At 36.1% G+C, this 18,281-nt stretch overlaps 1 protein-coding gene across 16 annotated transcripts in view; it reads left to right on the top strand.

Moving 5' to 3' along the window:
- MAP2 (microtubule associated protein 2) overlaps nt 1–18,281 on the top strand; it is a 373,092-nt gene that overhangs the window by 290,175 nt on the left and 64,636 nt on the right. For 14 of the 16 annotated variants that reach the window (XM_069075243.1, XM_069075256.1, XM_069075242.1 and 11 more), the window contains 2 exons: nt 13,540–13,653; nt 16,797–16,874. In XM_069075243.1, the coding sequence (XP_068931344.1) occupies nt 13,540–13,653; nt 16,797–16,874 (192 nt within the window). The remainder of the gene's footprint in view (nt 1–13,539; nt 13,654–16,796; nt 16,875–18,281) is intronic. The other 2 variants (XM_069075251.1, XM_069075250.1) reach the window with 1 other exon arrangement.

The following is an 18,281-nucleotide window of genomic DNA, read 5'->3' as shown; positions in this document are numbered from 1 at the left end:
GTATCCCATGAAAACATCCTTACAGAACCAACAGTTCCCTTCACATGATCAGGGAGCAGAAGAGGGATCTGCGCAACCTTAAAGCAGTAAAGACAATCAGATGCCATAGTTGATAATAATAGCCAGGAGTCAGAAAGACCTAGGTTTCAAATGTTGCAAGTGAGTCTTATTAAGTGTGGGACCCTGGGCTTTCAAGCTCAGTTTTCTCATCATTAAATTGGGGGTTATAATACTTGTAGACCTTATCTTGGAGAGTTGTTGTGGGAATCAAACAAAATTATGTATGAAAAGCATTTTTCAAACATAAAGCACTGCCTAAATGCTGGGTTTCCTAAAACTACCACTCCCATTCACAGCAGTACTATCACTGCTGCTGCCACTGTCACTGTCCATCAGAGGTGGTGTTACATTCTGTCAGGAGTTATTAGCTAAAGAACCAGGCCTTGTCATAGGCCTATTCCTCTTATGTTCCTACCTTTCTAGCCATCTTTTTTTTTTTCCAAATTCAAAACAAGAAGATATCATAGTGGGAAAGTCATTCAAGTGGAAGAATATAAACTAATCTCCCTCCAAATCTAGGTGTGCTTCATTCACAACCCAGAATCCCCAACATCCTTATTTTGTTTTTTTTTTAATTCTGATCTACATCTGTGCTTTACCTTCATCTAATGGTACTCTCTTTTTTTATTTTTTAAAAAATATTTATTTAGTTAGTTTTAGTTTTCAACATTCACTTCCATAAGGTTTTGAATTCCAAATTTTCCTCTCTTCTCCTGCCACCCCACAGTAAGTACTTTTTAATAGTGAAATTTTCCCATTTCTTTTTACCAAGGCAATCCCAGGTCTCTCTATTAATGATAATGATATTGTCATTTTTTGAATATGTTTTGAATAAAATAAGCACCAAGATTTTGGCTGAGAATATCAGTTTCATATATCTATCCAAGGAGTTTTAAAACCTGTGCAGTTATGATACATTTTAGTCAAATGAAACTGAATTTTGAAGATCCCCAAAAATCTTTAAACTATATAGTACTGAATTTTGTTGTTCAGTCATTTTTTAGTCATGTCTGACTCTTAATGGCCCCATTTGTGGTTTTCTTGGCAAAGATACTGGAATGGTTTGCCATTTCCTTCTCCAGCTCATTTTATGGATGAGTTACTGAGAAAAACAGGGTGAAGTGACTTGCCCAGGGTCAAACAGTTAGTAAGTGTCTGAGGCCAGATTTGAACTGAGGAAGATGAGTCATCCTGATTTCAGGCCTGGTACTCTATCCACTGCAATATCTAGTGGCCCATATGGTACAGAATAGCAGAAAGAATACTGGACTGGTAGTAAGAAGAAAACCATTCAAATTCTGACTCTGTTACTTTACTCTTTGGTGTTAGGCAATCTACTTCCCATTATAACCTCTAAATGGCCTATAGTTTCCTTTGTTATAAAATGAAATCAGATAGCTAATGTCCCTTCAAGGTCCAAATCTATGATCTTGCAGTAATCAATTGCATTAAAATATGTTGTAAAGCAATTTGTAAATTTCACAGGCAAAAGTCACACAAGATGTTTCTATTATATTTATTTCAGGTCAGAAAAATAATAAGACCCTACTTTGACACATATACTGATAATGTGCTTTATTTAACCAGCATAATCCGAGGACACTTATTCTCCACCAAAAACCCTGTACAAAAAGAATAACAGTATGACAAATAAAAACCTCTGCTAGCTATCATCATAATTTACTGAGCTCCTGTCCTTTCTTCTCTGACCAGGCTCCAGTCCTGGGAAATGTTTATCTATAGCTTTGTTCTGAGCATCATAGATTTAGTCTGGAAGGAACTTCAGTGGTCATCTTCCTTTATTATGAAGCAAAGAAGCCATTTCTAGTCTGATATTTCATATATATTTTCTTCTCTCTGTGAACTACAGACTTCATGTGGCTATTTCCATGGTTCAAAATATCTATCTTTTCACTGATTTTCACAGATTTTCTGTGCCCTGCTAGTTCCTTATATTAAATCCTTGGCAAGCTAAAGTAGTGCTCAAAGATTCATTTGATAAGAAGATGGTGACAGTGAGACTAGCTTTAGGGTTTACCCCAACAAAGGAGCAGAAGAAAAAAAATCTTCTACCGGAATAGACTGTAACTCAAATCCTAGGCTATTGCCCCCCTAAATGAATATCCAGACAGAAATATGGATAGATCAGCCCAATGCCATCAACACTACTGGGAAAAAAGGGGAAATACCTGCCCCTTCTACTAAAATATAAGGTCCTTTAAAAAGATTATGTATTATTTAGTTCCATATCCCTTGCTGTATGTAACACTGTGACTTGCACATAATAGTCACTCAGTAAATATTCATTGAATGAACAAATTGACATCTGATTGATCCTGAGACAAAAGTTTCATTTCCTAGAAAAGAGACAACACATGTTGGGTACATACCTGTTCTTTGTCATTTCATTAATAGTAGGCTAGTAGATGTCACATAGAAAAGTTATATTTTTAATAAGGTACAATATGATTTCCCAATAGTATATTTATTTCTTCTACTTCTACCTAAAATATAAGTGAAATATTTAGAAATTGCCAGTTGATGGAATTTCTAATGTATTGTTCTATATGAGGAATTGCATACAAGTCAGAATGGCATACCTATCAGTCTATATCACGTTATGTCAGTTAATCAAAAAAGGAAATGGGCATGCCTCTTTTCAACAGTAAATGTCCTTGGAGAAAGCTAATGGACCAAACTTTTCATTCTGTACTGTGGTCAGATTCCTTTTGTAATGAATAAGAGTCTGGTCAGAGAAGAGACCCTAGAATCTGGCACATTTTATGAATTTTTAATGCAAAGGTGCCAAGGAAACCAAAAGGCAAGCTGGTCCTTGAGTTTTCTTCATTACCAGTTGCATGCAAGGAAGCAAGCTTTATAGGAACCATTTATTTTTCCAAATTAACCAGGGGTAAGAGCAAAGAACTTTTCTTATTTCCTTGTTTTTGGAATTAATCAAGGGCATTTATTTAGCAGAGAGCTGCACACTACACAGTGTTTTCCTTGTTGACAAGTTTCCATGTCGGCAGCAATTAGCATTGGTTTCCTGGGTAACCATTCTGTACCCTACTGAGAGAAACCTTTTCTTGACAGGAGCATTCTGTCTGAAAATGTTTTGTTTTCCTTGTTTCATGAGCTTATGGTAGACTTGCTTTATTTTATTTCTTTTCACATAGCATTATTATACCTTTTTCCCCCTTAAACATAGCAAAATTGTTGGCTTTTCTATTCCATCTGGTTGTATTTACTCGCTTTGTACCTTCCCTCTCATCTTTTAAACACAACCTGCAAGAAATCAGCATAAACACCCTCTCGGGGATATGCCAAGTTTCTTTCGATTTCTCATTCTGAATCTAATTAGTGGAATTGTGAATATTCAAGCAATCACAGCTGGTCTTGATGATAACCTAAAGGTTACACATTGGGGGGAAAAAAAGCTCTGTGTGCGCCCAAGATAGACTCATATACTTTAAGTCATTGCACATCAGAGTTGGAAAGGATCTTAGACATTTTCTAGTCCAAATGCTTCATTTCTTCTTCTTACATAGGAGTAAACTGAGGCCAAAAGAGGTAAAATGGCATACTCACTTCATAAGTTATTCTTGGAAGTGAACTGTGATTTTCTACTGCTACTGAGAAAGTTCCAAGTTGTTTTCATTGCTGGGGAATAGTGGGGAGCAATTTTGATAGAATTATATGATGAAGTAATAAATGTCTGGTATCAAGGGAGTAGGGCTCTACGACAGTATTAGAATGGATTGAAAATACTCACTGAAGTAGTAAAGAATGAGTCTTGGGGCGGCCAGGTAGCACAGCAAGTAAGAGCACCGGCCCCAGTGTTGGGATGACCTGGGGATCGAATCCAGGCTCAGATACTTAGCACCACACCCAGAAATAACTGGCCGTGTAACCTTGAGCAAGTTACTTAACCCCAATTGCTTTAAAAAAAAATTTTTTTTCTTAATGATGGAAGAATCTAGCAGCTTGAAATAGTCATAAATATCTGGGCAGTTTGGTGGTTCAGGACCTTTTTTATATACCAAGAAAGGTACTGTAGAAAATACATTATAGCCTCACAAAAAAGGGGGTTAGGGAACTCGGTGGCTTAGTGGCTAGAGCACTGGCCCTGGAGTCAGGACAGCCTGAATTCAAATTCAGTCTCAGATATTTGACACTTACTAGCTGTGTGTTCCTGAGCAAGTCACTTAACCCCCATTGCCTAGCTAAAAAAAAAAAATCAAACAAAACACATGATGTGCATTATAGAACATTAGTGTTGAAATAGATTGAGTAGTAGTGGTTGAAGATACTCTTAGTAGAGTGGTGATGAAATAATCCTTCAGTGAAGAGCTCATTACTAAAGTGACGGAGAGCTCTTGGAAGTCAAATGTGTCCCTACATATTCTGTTATTTAATTCCCAATGCACTGCAAGATGAAGTACCTAAATGATGATTGTCTCCAAAATGGAGGCCAATAAGGGTATTTTTCCCATAGGAAATATCATCTTTGGAGTCAAGTTCCATATTTTATTGATATAATTAATATGATATGAATAAAAGAACACTGCCTTTTACAGTTTGTCACTGCTTTTCAGATAACAAGGAACCCTTTGGATAAGTAGATTTATCACTTACCTTTCTCATTCAGCTATGTAATGTTGTTGATGTTCAATCATTTCAGTTTCATCTGACTGTTCATGACCCCATTTGGGGTTTTCTTGGCAAAGATACTGGAAGTGGTTTGCTATTTCCTTCTGCAGCTAATTTTATAGATGAGGAAACTGAGGCAAACAGAGTTAAGTGACTTGTCCAGAGTCACACATCTAATAGGTATCTGAGGCAGGATTTAAACTCAGGAAGATGAATCTTCTCAACTCTAGGCCCAGTGCTCTATGCACTAGGCCACCTAGCTGCCCTTTCTATATAATAGCATAGACAGATACAGTTTTGTCACCTCCATTCTCCTTTGCTATTTTGCCAAGAAAACAATCTTTCATAAATTAAAACACATGCTTTAAAATACAAGTTAAAACATCGCACTTAAGGAAAGATGTAGATAAATTAGAACATTAAAACATAATAATCAGCATTTATTTAGCTCCTATTACCCAGTAGGTACTAAGTTCCAAGGACACAAAGAAAGGGGGAGACATGGTCCCATCCCTTAAGAAACATAGATTCTAATAGAGATGTAGAGGAAGAAGAGATGTAGGAATGTTTACAGAGAATGACTCTAGGATGGAGAGAGGACACCACTATTCCAAAATCAGTTGATAACTGTCTTTGTATATTTTAAAGACCATAATGGGAAAGAGGAAGTCATTCTACTTAACCCCAAAAGGTAGAACTAGGAGCAATGGATGGAGGTTGAATGAAGCAAATGATGCAGTGGATGGAGTATTGGACTTAGAGTCAGGAAGATCTGTGTTCAGATCCAGCCTCAGCCACTTACTGGCTGTATGACCCTGGGCAAGTCACTTAACCTCTACCTGCCTCAATTTCCTCAACTGCAAAATGAAGATAATAATAGCACCTATTTCCCAGGGTTGTTCGAGGGAATCAAATGAGATAATAATTGCAAAGTGCTTAGCACATAGTAAGTATTATATAAATGTTAGCTACTAATATTATTATTTATTATTATTATTAAACAAGCTGCCTATAAGTAGAATGAAGTGCTCCTTGTGTTAATGGGTTCCTCATCACTTCAGTTGTTCAAGCAGATGATGGATGATTACTTCTGATGATACATCCTATGGACATTGTAAAATTGTTCTTTGCTCATTAATAGTCGGCCTAAATGGCCTCTGTGGTCTTTCTAGCTCTTGGATTCTGTGATTCCATTGGAGGAGTCCATTGAATACTACTTTCCAGAACTCTGGACCCTCACCCTATGACCTCTATATGTCATTACTCATTTTTTTATTTAGTTTGTATCCTTAGAGGGTAGGTCTACACTGGTTGCACATCAGTAAGGGGAGGCAGAAGTGATCATTCATTATCTCTTCCCTGAGGGTTCCCTCACCACCTCCACCACTATTTAGAAATGGAGGTATTTAGTGTATCACAGTATTTAGACTGGGAAAAGTCAAAATCATTTTGGAAAATTAAATAGTTGAAAGGAGAGTGGGATAGAGGAAGGCAGCCTGTGATTGTGTCAGTGTTTGGAACTCCCAGTGGAGAAACTCTCTCCACAAAGGGTGACTGACAACTCATCTATAACTTATAATTGGGGAGATCTACTTAGAGCACTAATGAGTTTAACACAGTGAGTATTATGTGGGAGGCAGGACGGACTTGAGCCCAGTTCTTTACAATTCCAAGGCCAACCCTGTAGCCACTGTACAATGCTGCCTCTTAAGAGTGTAATTAGACCAGTCAGCTTTGCCATTCTTTGTACCATGGCAATCAGCATTATCCATTTATTTGTATATTTGAAAAAATACCCCCCTTTCTTCTGAAAAGTCAAGGTTCAGAAATTAACATACATTAGCATTAAATCACTGTAGAAGAGGAAGTAGGGAAGGAAGTATCAGCCATTGTAAATGTTCTCCCAGAAATGTTGCATGGTTCCAAATCTTGGCACATCACAACCCTGAGGAAAAAGTATTGAGGAGTGATGCATATTTCTATGGAAAATCTTATGGTAAGCACAAATGAACTGCCACATCCATGGATGACCTAACACACACGTGCGCGCACACACATGTACACACATGCACACATACATCGTAAGGGATATAATCCAAGAACATGTCTGATCAGAAAAGGTAAGTCAATCATGTGGCAAGTGCCAAGAATAACAGATAAACAACCCTTGTATTCCACTTTACCTGCTTAAAGTGAGGTGTCCTTTCTAAGGTCAAGGGTCCTTCACCTTTTGTCTATCATGTCCCCCCTTGGGCATTCTGGTGAAATCTACAGGCCCTTTCTTAGGCTAGTGTTGTTAAATGTATAAAATGAAAAGTATTACAAAAGAAACAAATTCTATTGAAATGCAGTTACCAAAATATTTTTAAAATTTCCCAAATCCCAGATTAAGAACCTGATTTAGGGAGAGACCTCCAAAAGGTTAGTAGCTCCTCTTTAGACCTTGTAGAAGAATATAGACATCACGTAAGATGAGAAGGCTTTGATTGAATCAGTCGATCACAAAGCGTTTATTAAGAGCTATGTACCCAGAACTGTTCTAGGTACTGGGGATACAAATATAAAAATGGGACAATCCATACCCATAAAGAAATTACATTCTACCTATATCAGTAAGATCACAGGAGTGTCAAATTCAACTATAAACAATCCTCAATTCTCTTTCCTGTGCATTTTCTCTATTGCATTAAGAGTAGCACCTAAAGAGAGAGAATGCAAAAAGAGAAGGTGGGATGATGTGGAAGGCAAACTTCCAGTCCTTCCACATTTTACTTCCTGTTGGTCCTTTGTTTGCAAAGCTATTGTTTTCCTCTGTCAGTACTGATAACCATGAATTGCAGGTAACATATAATAGAAAAACCACATTCCACCAAAGTCTCAGACAAAGTTAGTCTTGCCTGGCATTTTACCCGCATAGGATAGGATAAAGGAATGCTATGGTCTGACTTCCAATTCCAGAAAATTTTACAAAATACCTACTCTTTGAATAGGTCAACTAAACTGATTACCCATGACTTGTTTAACAGTATACCCTACAAGTGCCTACTGTGTGCAGAACACTGTGCTACACCTTCAAAGATATACAGGATCCTGACAAGATATAAGTACCCGCCCTCCTGGAGTTAATTCTTGGTTTCTCTTTTTGTTGGCTCCTCATTGTTATTTATTTAGGACAGAAGAGCTGGGGAAAGTTGTAACAGGCAGAAAATAAGAGAATTGACTGGAGACTAAATTTGGCAAGTGAGAAACAAAAGCCCATAATGAAAACAAACAAAAACTCCTTTAATTGTCAGACTTCCAGAGTTCAGATTTTATGAATCTCTTTCCCCTGAGTTTGTTTTGTATGTTTATCATTACTCTTTCCTGAACTTTAACTGAACCCTTACTAAAAGCCAAAGTCCCTATAGCCATTGTCTAAAGATGTCCATTCCACAGTAGCTTCCCTATTTATAGACTCCATTAGGATGAGGCTCTCTTCTTTTTGTAGTGATCTCACTGTTTTGTTTTTTTTTGCCACAGTAACTGAACTTTCTCTGTCACAAAAATATCTATCTAGGGGAGACTCCAGAATCAATTTTACTTGCTAAAACATGCCCTAAAACAAATTCTATGGGTTTTTATTTACCCTGATTAAAATTTATATTCTACAACTTTCTGCAATTTCCTAACAATAGTGTCATATACTTTCCCTGCCCCCAGATCTCCCAAAGAAACTCTATCAGCATGAGAGATGAAACTTAGTTGTTAACCAGTGTTTGATGATTAAAGTAGATCACAGATCCAAAGCAAGGCAAATCTTCTGTGAATACATAAAACATCTGTGCAAATTTGTGGGGAGATTCCTCCATCTGTGGCTTATTATATAAGTCCTAGGGAGTTTACTGAAGCACCCAGAGGGTGACTTGTCCATGGCTATACAGCTTATAAACATCAAAGGTGACCTCAGGCCCAGTACTCTATCTATTATTCCACACATTTGTCTAATGGATCATATTCAAGAGGCTTATTAGCAGATTGGCAGAGAGGTGATGAATTTTTGAATTGTAACTCCTAAAGACCATTTGCTAAGCTAAAAAAGGAGCCAGGTTCTGCAATTATAGGCCCTTAAGTTCTTGTTTCAAAATCTCAGTGCTGCAAGAATCTGTGATTTAAATATCAGTATTTAAAACATGACATTATACAAGCCATATAATGCTATTTTATATGCTAATCCTATACCCTTAATGTAGTTAGAGAGAGTTTCTTTGAGCAGTTCCCCCCAAATACAAGAATAAAATACTTACAACATTTTCACCAACAATACACCAAAGATTTTGAAGCATGTCCTACTCAATGACTGACTATTGTACCTTAGGTACAAAGTATTACTGTAGCTGAAGTTGACCAAGGCTCCACTTTGGCTCCATGGCTAGGAATCACCACTAGATGATCATAAAGTGATCACAAGATCATGAGTCAAGGTGAACTCTTTTGGTAAACTGAAACAGATAAACATCTGTCTCAAATAAAGGTTTGTTTCTCCATATGGAACTTGATGCTTAGGAACAAGTGATTTACCATAAGCATAAAAACATTCTACCAGAAGTGAATATATTTTCTCAAGCAGATTATGTTGCTTCTGGAGTAGACTGTTGTTCAGTCAGTCATTCAGTTTTGTCTGACTCTTTGTGATCCTATGGACCATGTCACACCAATGCCATACATGGGGTTTTCTTGGCAAAAATACTAGAGTAGTTTGTCATTTCTTTCTCCAGTGCACTAAGGAAGAGACCATTGATCTTAAAAAGGCTGCTACCAACTTCCCATTCTCCTTTTCATCCATTCTCTAGGCTGATTTCACATTTTTCATTTGTCTTGGCAATTACAAAAAGGGAGGAATTTCAAGAATTTCTCCAGGGAGAGATAATACGGAATGGCTACTGATAGTAAGATGAGAAACTCCAAGCTCTCTTTTGTACAGTTGAAGGAGGGGCAGAGTTCACTGAGTCACTGAAATGGGAAATATGCCTCTATCCTAATTATAGCTTTTCCCTAGCCCCACTTCCCTCCCCAACATGTCTTCTAAAGGTAGAGTTCTTTGGAGGTTTAGTTTGTATGTGTGTGTTGTTTTTTTTTTTTTTTAATGACCTAGAATCAAATTTAATCTCACTTTTGGGCAAGTTACATAGATGTCTAGGCTATGAGACATGGCAACATTTACCAGATATTTTGGACTTTGTTTTTTAGGACTACTATTGATTATATTTGCTGTATAACTCAGAAATTCACTGCAGGCATTTAAAAATCCCAAACAATGCCTCCACCACCATTTACGAATGTGATGGGACTAGACCCATGATTTCATTGGTATAGTGAATTCCTAATAGGATAACTCCCTTTACTAACATATATTGGCACCTTCTCTGTAAAAGGTAGTCTGTTGTTTTTACATGTAAATTCTGAGTAATGAATCTAGAAGGAGGTTAACACTTCAACTTTAACTAAAACTTTATTAGGGAACAACATTTTTTTTAAACTGTGCTTCTCCATATATGTGAATTGGTCCCTGTTCTGCCATTTAGCAATCTGACCTTTGCAGTACTGGTTATGGCCACCTTTTCAGACCTGCAAAATGAGGAGGTTGGACTAGAAAACATCCAGGGCCTTGCCAGATCTTACAATCTGTGTCAATGACAAATTTCCCATTCACTATTTTTAAGGAATGTTTAGATAAGAAATGACATGAAAATGGAGCACTGGTCAGCTTCTTTTGCAGAGCTTTGCACATAGTAGGTACTTAATATTTGGTAAATTGAATGAAATCATTTGTAATTATTATGTTGTGTTCTTGATTAGCTAATGGAATATTTAAGGTTGAATCAGATTCAAGTGCTTGAAGATCTCCATTTAGGTTCATATACATTTTCTACCCTACCAGGATGATAATGATAATGGTTTTAAGGTATGCACAGTCTATTATTTGATCCTCACAACTCTATGAGGTAGGTGCTATTACTAGCCTCATTAACAAATGAGGGAGCTGAAGCTGCAAGGGACTTGAACCCAGTTATTCTTGTCTACGCATACAGCACTATGCATCACTATTCCTCCCAATATTTAATAATCTATACCTTTTACATTAATAGATTAGGTGGCATTTGATTTCTATAGCTATTGATTAAAAACTTAGCATATGCCTTTAAAAGAAACTAACCAATCTCATTCCTATAGAACAAGTGATGAAAACCATCATATCCCTCCTTTGGGGAAAGAAGTGGGAAACAATGGTTATGTAATGTTTATATTGTTAAATGTTGTCACTGTAGTTGTCAGTTTTGCTTAACTGTTTTGCATTATTGCAAGGGAGAATTCAGTGGGATTTGGCATATGGGAAAATGGGTCTAAAAATGCATCATTAAAATTTGGAGAAAAAAAACAGGTTAGACAATCTCCAACTGTGCTTTCCTATACCCAGTTGACAGAATGGAATTTCTCCATGTGTGTCATGTTAGAATCATCCTTAACTCTTCCCTCTCCTTTGCAATCATTTACCAAGTTTTGTCAGTTCTACCCCCATAATATAGCTTGCCTCCATGTCCCACTTGCAATTCACATAGCCACCATGCCAGTCCAGGTTCTCATCACCTCTTACTTTGGCTATTACAATAGCCTCCTGATTGTTATACCAGCCTTCAGTGTCTGCTTCACCACTCCATCCTTCACACAGCTACAGAGGTGATATTCCTAAAGCACACTCTTGCTCAAGAAGGTCCTATGATTCTTGCCTTTGTAAAAAATACAAACTCCTCTGATTGGCCTTCAGAGACCTTCACAATTTGGCTCCAGTTCACCTTTCTAGGATTTTTGCACCCTACTCTATACTATGTAACAAAACTGATTTGTTTGCTTTTCCTTGTATTCCATGCATTTAAATTCCCATAGTCATGCCTTTCCACAGGCTTTCATCCATGCATTGAATGCACTCTTCCACTCTGCCTAAGAAAATGCTTATTTCTTCAAAGTTCAGCTTGTGTTACTTCCTACAAAAAGTCTAGTCTGATTCCCCTCTACCCCAGTTGTTAGTGTCTTCCCCCTAGAAATTACTTTGCATATATTTTGTGTTCCATACACATGTTTTCTCTAATAGAATTTAAGCTCTTTTAGGTCAGAGACTGTTTAATCTTTATATTTATGTGATCTTTATCTTTAATCTTTATGGCCCTAGAACCAAAGACAGTGCTCAGCACATAATAATCTCTTAATAAATGCTTGCCAGTTGAAGACCTTATCTTTTCCTTTCAGCCTTGACTTTGGAATACAATATACATTTAGTGGCTTTGAATAATCTCTAAATTAACTATATTAATGCCTAGTAGAATAAATGGGCAGAATTCATTATAGTGGATTGAAAATCCTAACAACTTAGTCTAAATATACTTAACTGTGACCAGTGCCCTAACGGTTTCAATACAAATTGTGGAATACCTATTACCAATTATAGATATAAAGAATTACTTAAATTGAGATGAAATATCAGGCAAATAGGAAAAAGTCATCAATCCAGCTCCTTTTAAAATCTTCTGGAGTAAATATATGTGAATATGCAACATGAATATATTATATATAATATGTATGTATGTTAATTTATAGTACATTTTATTATGAACTTTTAAAGGTCATGTAGTTTTCCTCTTTTAGGTGTCTAGGTCTGCTCATGTAGTAAATTAGGAAGCATTGTCTCCTTTCCAAAAGCATTGAGTAAGAAATCGAGATTTAAGGATAGTTTTTTATTCCTCTTCTTAGTTCTGTATTTAAAAGGCAACATGGATAGATAGAATTAGCCCATATCACAATAAAATTGCAATACAGTACATAGTGGAAAAGACTGTGAAAGTTACCATTAAAAGACCTAGGATCAAGGGCCCAGCTCTACCACTTATTAGCTTGTTTACCTTTGACCAGCCACTAACTCTTTCTGGGTCTCATGTTCCTGATTTGTAAATTAAAGATAATGATAGTTCTGCCAACAATGGCCTGGAAGCATTGTTGTAAAGAGAGTACTTTACAAATATAAAGAGGTCATACTATGAACAACTCTTTCTCATTTCAAATTTCCAGGGTGGTTTCTCTAGATAGTCTGTCTCCTTGGGTTTACTTTTCATCCTTTAGTACTTTTACTTCAAGAACCTCTCACTTAAGTCCTTCTCTTGTGGTATAAGTGTGAACCTAGGTTCATGAAGGCCTAATAGCTAGGTCAGAAGAACACAAACTCTGGAGAAATCTACCCTTCCCCCATCTACCTAGGAGAGGATCTGTTAGATTTAACTCTGGTTTGTCCCTGTAAGCAGAAGATAAGATGTTATTATGTACTTACCATGGTTTATTTTCTATTATAGTTATTTTCATGTGTGTATATTCTATTTTTTTTTACTGAGGTATTTACTCAGTAATGTCAGGGTCAGTATTAAGATCTTTCTCATAACTCCGGCACCCTGCCACAATAATTTTTGTACATAGTAGGCAAATTATAATTGCTTATTGAACTGAATTGAATTTTAATTCAAATAAAATCAATAAGTCCTTGATGTTACTTATATCATTTTATATTTACATGCTTACTATTCTTTATATCTTTTTTATTTGCCTACACTAGGAGTTTTAATGGTTTTTTAGAATAGTTTTTTTGAATAATCTCTCTTTTTTTAACATATTTTTGTTGAGGTTGGAGAGAGCAAGTTTAGAAAACCTTATCTTTTGGTGACGATATTTTCCCCTTCACCAATTTTCCATTGCACTGATAAAAATTATTTTTGTCCTCTCTGCTTCTCCTTTTGCCACTGTTTATTACAGAGGAAGTATCAGCAAGAATAGTCCAAGTAGTAACTGCGGAAGCTGTTGCAGTCCTGAAAGGTGAACAGGAGAAAGAAGCCCAGCATAAAGACCAGCCTGCAGGACTGCCTATAGGTAAATCCAGGAGCTTGCCAGGGTTGTCTGTACTTCCTGTCTCTATTTGGTCCTCAGTTTGTATCAGTTCTGCTTCATAGGGACGCTGTGGCATTCTAGATCTTAGGCCATCTTTTATAAGCAGGAAGTTCTAAGTATCCTGAGTGCCCTTTGAGGTACACAAATTTTGAGCTTCTACCATAATTAGTTCCCTTGGTTCTTTTATCTACTTAGAACTAGGTCAATTAGAGAAAACTATAGTTGAATCAGGAAAGAGCCATGTTATAACTACATAGCTTTAAGCATAAAAAAAAGAATCTTTCTCCTTTTTCCTTACTTCCAACTGGTTATCAAGTGTTGGTTTCATAGCTTCTGTAAAATCTCTTCTCCATCTTTTCCTTTCTATTTCAACTGCTATGATCCAGTATAGGTCCTTATTACCAACATCCTGAACCATTTCAATAGCATCCTAACAGGGCTTAAAGTTGGAAGGACCTTTGAGATCATCTGCTCTATTTGCAAACCTTATCTTATAAATTGGGCAACTAAGGTCCAGAGGTCCATTCTCCTCTACCTCTAATCTATACTTCAGAGAGTTACCAAGCTCCTCTTACTGGTGCAGAGATCTAATCTCATCTCTCCTTTACCCAACCAGCTCTTAGGTGGCTTCCTATTGCCTGTGAAGTGAAATTCAAATTTCTTGGTCATTCAAGGCTCTCTATCCACTGGTAATACCCTGCCATTTCAACCTTCCTATATGCAAGTCAAACTAGACTATTCTTTGTTTCCTGAACTTGCCTTTTTACCTTTTCCTTGAGTATCTTCCCAAACTATAAAGTCTACTTTCAGAAGCACTTATGTAGCTTTGAAAAGGCTACGATCTCAGACTTCATACAACACTTTGTCTGGTACTTTATGAGTGTTGTTTTGTATTACAGTATTCTGTTTGTACCTTATGCCCATACTAAGCTGAAGGAAGGTAGAAAATTCATTTTATCTAACTTTAAGCCTCCCCTTCCAACTAACGTTTTTCTTCACACAGTAAATCTTCCAAAATATTTTGTTGAATTGAATTAAAGATACTGTCACCTGGGCTTTTCATTTACCTTTGCCTAGGAAAATTATTGAAAATATAGTTCTGATAAGAGTAACATTTCATATTTGCATAGTGCTTTCCAAAGTGTTCTCCCTGTAGCAGCATTGTAAGGTAGGTAGTATATTATTATCCCCATTTTACAGATGAGAAAGCTATGAATTAGAAAGATTAAACAATTTATTTAGGATCACACACTTAGGAAAAAGCAAAGCCAGATCACAGACTGCAGAATCACAGAATCTGAGGGTTGGAAAGGACCTCATTAGCTGTGTGGTCTAACTCATAGGCAGAAGGAATCTTTAGTAGCTAAAACATCTCATTCTGGTGCCTAATTCTAGCACCTAATTCCCTGCGTGTTGTTCTTTATACTATACCAGTCATATCCCTGGCTACATTCTCATAGAAGATCATATGCCAAAATCATGTCCAAAACTATTTTGGAGCAAGCAACAGCTCTCCTTCCTCTTTCTATATGAAGGCTGATTTTCTGCTCATACTTAAGAGCAAACTTGAAGTTGCATACTTGCTTTAATCTTACAGCAGTGAACCATTTTCACTAGTACTATCAAAACCTTTGTTTCTCTTCATTGAAAAAAAAAACACTTTTTAATCTGATTATATATTCTGTGGATCAAAAATACTTTAGGCAGTTGCAAGGGTGGGAGGTTGAAAAGGATTGAAATCTATGACTGGAGGGTCCTGAAGACAAACAAAACAGAAAAAAGAAAGAAAGAAAGAAAATCAGATTTTTATATAACACAAAACACATACAGTAAAACATAGGTCCATACACCTGACCCCTGCACATCTCTACTAAAGTTATATGTTGCATCATAGGTTTGGATTTTCTCTTCTAGCCAATGAAATAGCTTACTTAGGGCTTGGGGTTTTCATCTACATAGCTTCAATTCTTTACTTTCAATTTTATGATAAAAATAACATACTCCAGTAAATTATATATAAAATATATTAAATTGCCCTTAAATGAGGTGATGATAGTAAAGAAGGCCCTCAAGGTTGTTGAGTGTGGGCATGCACACACACACATGCGTGCATACACACATACACACACAACTTTAACTTTGACTTACTGATAGGCACATATTTTTGAGAGAAAGTATAAGTCATGTTTTGATTATTTTTTGTATTTTATACTTACAAAAAGTCATATATAAGCCAATAGGTCTAAAGGATTAAGTAAATATTTTTCAACAGTCATAGTTGATTTCAATCTATGAAAAGGAAATTGAGAATATATTTTAAATGGATGACTTCTGCTGATCTTGAGCAATAATTATTTTCCCTGCAAAGCCCTTGATAAAGACCATAAAGAAGATTAGGATGTTAAAGAAGAAAAAAAAAAGTACTTTTATTTAACTGAGTTAAATTAAATCCTTAGAATTTTCCAACATGATTCATAATTATCTACAGTGTCAAAGTCAAAGGATAGGCAGACATTTTCATTAACATATTCTCTTTCCTCCAAAAGTGCTTCTGGTTTTTATCTGCCCCAAATTATTTTAGAATGTTAGCATATACTAGCAGGATTTTGTGTTTTTATGTAAGTGGATAAAAACCCTTCCATGTTTCAATAATTTTTTTTAATTTTTAACAAAAATTTTTATCATGTACTTTAAAAAGCAGTAACTGTCAAAAAACAGTGAGGCAGAGAACTTCATCTTTCCTTTTCAGATCAAATCCAAAGTCAATCCTAATGTGCAAGTTGGGATACAATCTATAAGAACAAGGAATAAATATTTTACCAGTCTAGCAGGCATAAAGGAGGCAAGCTGAACAAATTGGTTGTTATCAATAGAGATACGCTCATTTATTTTGAGGGTTTACTGTTTTACTTACATTTTACTTTGATGGCTTTCTAGAAAAAAAATATAATCCTTTGCTTTCATTGAAGTTTAAAAAGCATCCTTAGCAGAATATCTTTGAGTCCATTAATTGTACTTTACTTTTGTATCTTTCCTTGACTTGACTAGAAAGCCTCCCTAAAATTAGTATAATATGCATAGCTTATAAATTGCTCAATCTCATTTCTTCATTGTTCCATCTCTAGCAGTTGAAGAGTCCGCTAATCTGCCTCCCTCTCCACCTCCATCACCAGCCTCTGAACAGACTGGAACAGTGGAGGAAGGTAAGCACACATGAGACATTTGGGGACATAGTCCTTGGATAAAGGGGAACCAAGCTCCAACGCATAGTGATCAAACTGTCTTAAGATATTGGTTGATAAATTTGCTTTGGCTCTACCTTAGCTTTTTTTTCCCCTTGCCTTAGCTTTAAGAGGATATTTTATCCTTCAAGTAACTGAAATTGGTTTAAAATGTAGACTGTATAGATGTCCATTTGAGTGAAATAAAATCATAAATCAGAGTATGTAGTGAACAAAGAAAGAAAAAAAATAACTCTTTACTTTTAAGGGGCTAGAATAAACAATAGTATCTGTGCTAATACTAGATTCTTCTGACAGCAAGGACAACCAGGATGTTTAATGGTTCCTAAATAGCATCAGAAATGGCTTTAACATGTTAACAAGTTGATTATGTAATGTCAGATAAGCCTATCAGAGAGACATATGCCATCTTGAGAAAATGTTAGCTAGGATTGAAAATCACAAATTTAGAGCCAAGAAACTGGGTTCCATCCCTGGCAGGACACCTTCCAGACCATAGTTCTTGGAATCTGAAGAATCCAGTTCACCAGCAACTCAGGGAAGCATTAATATAATGCTATGTAAGCTTTTTTTTTTTCCTCAGTGGTAAGATAGGGCACTGCCTTGGAGTAAAATTCTTTCAGAATCTCAAATGAAAAGCATGGTTTAAGGGCAGTATGTTACCATTAGCCCTTTTTTGCTTGAAGTACCCATTTAAACTGCTTCCATTCATTCCTCATTAAAAGAGCAGAATTAAGTTGCAGATTAAGTTACACCTCAATGATTAATTGCTTTAGTGTGTTGCATATTCCTGTGTATATATGTATGACACACTAAATTCATGCAAATGTTTTGATTCATTTTTATTTTACTCTACACCTTTCCATTTCTTTCCCTTTGATCATGTTAGCTGTTTCTTGAAGATAAGAATTGATATTGTTATGTATGTCTATTTATACAGATATATGTAAAGCCAAATACATCTGATTATGCTTTAAAAAATACATAGTATCATGGATACAGCAAAATTCTGAGGGTTTTTTTAGAATAATTTTAAATAAAATCTATTTTATACACATTTATAAAATTATAGATTTAGAGTTTGGAAGGGACCTTAAAATATATCTATGACAATCTTATTTAACATGAGGAAACTGAAACCTAAAAAGGTTAACTGACTTGTCTGAGGTTGCACAAATAGTAAGAGATAGGCCCAAAATTCAGTCATAGGTCAGGTCCTCTGACTCAAATATAAAACTATTTCCACTACAGCATACTGCTTCTCTCTCTCTCTCTCTCTCTCTCTCTCTCTCTCTCTCTCTCTCTCTCTCTCTCTCTGTTATATGTTTATTAGAGAGATATCTACATAGAGAGATTTCTCTATCTATA

Source organism: Petaurus breviceps, unplaced genomic scaffold (genome assembly GCF_028583685.1).
Source record: "Petaurus breviceps papuanus isolate PSGF00001 unplaced genomic scaffold, PetGlider_PUasm1.0 90903, whole genome shotgun sequence".
Classification (NCBI taxonomy): Eukaryota; Metazoa; Chordata; class Mammalia; order Diprotodontia; family Petauridae; genus Petaurus; species Petaurus breviceps.
The sequence above is the reverse complement of the archived record's forward strand: the minus strand, read 5'-3'. Positions and strand labels throughout refer to the sequence as shown.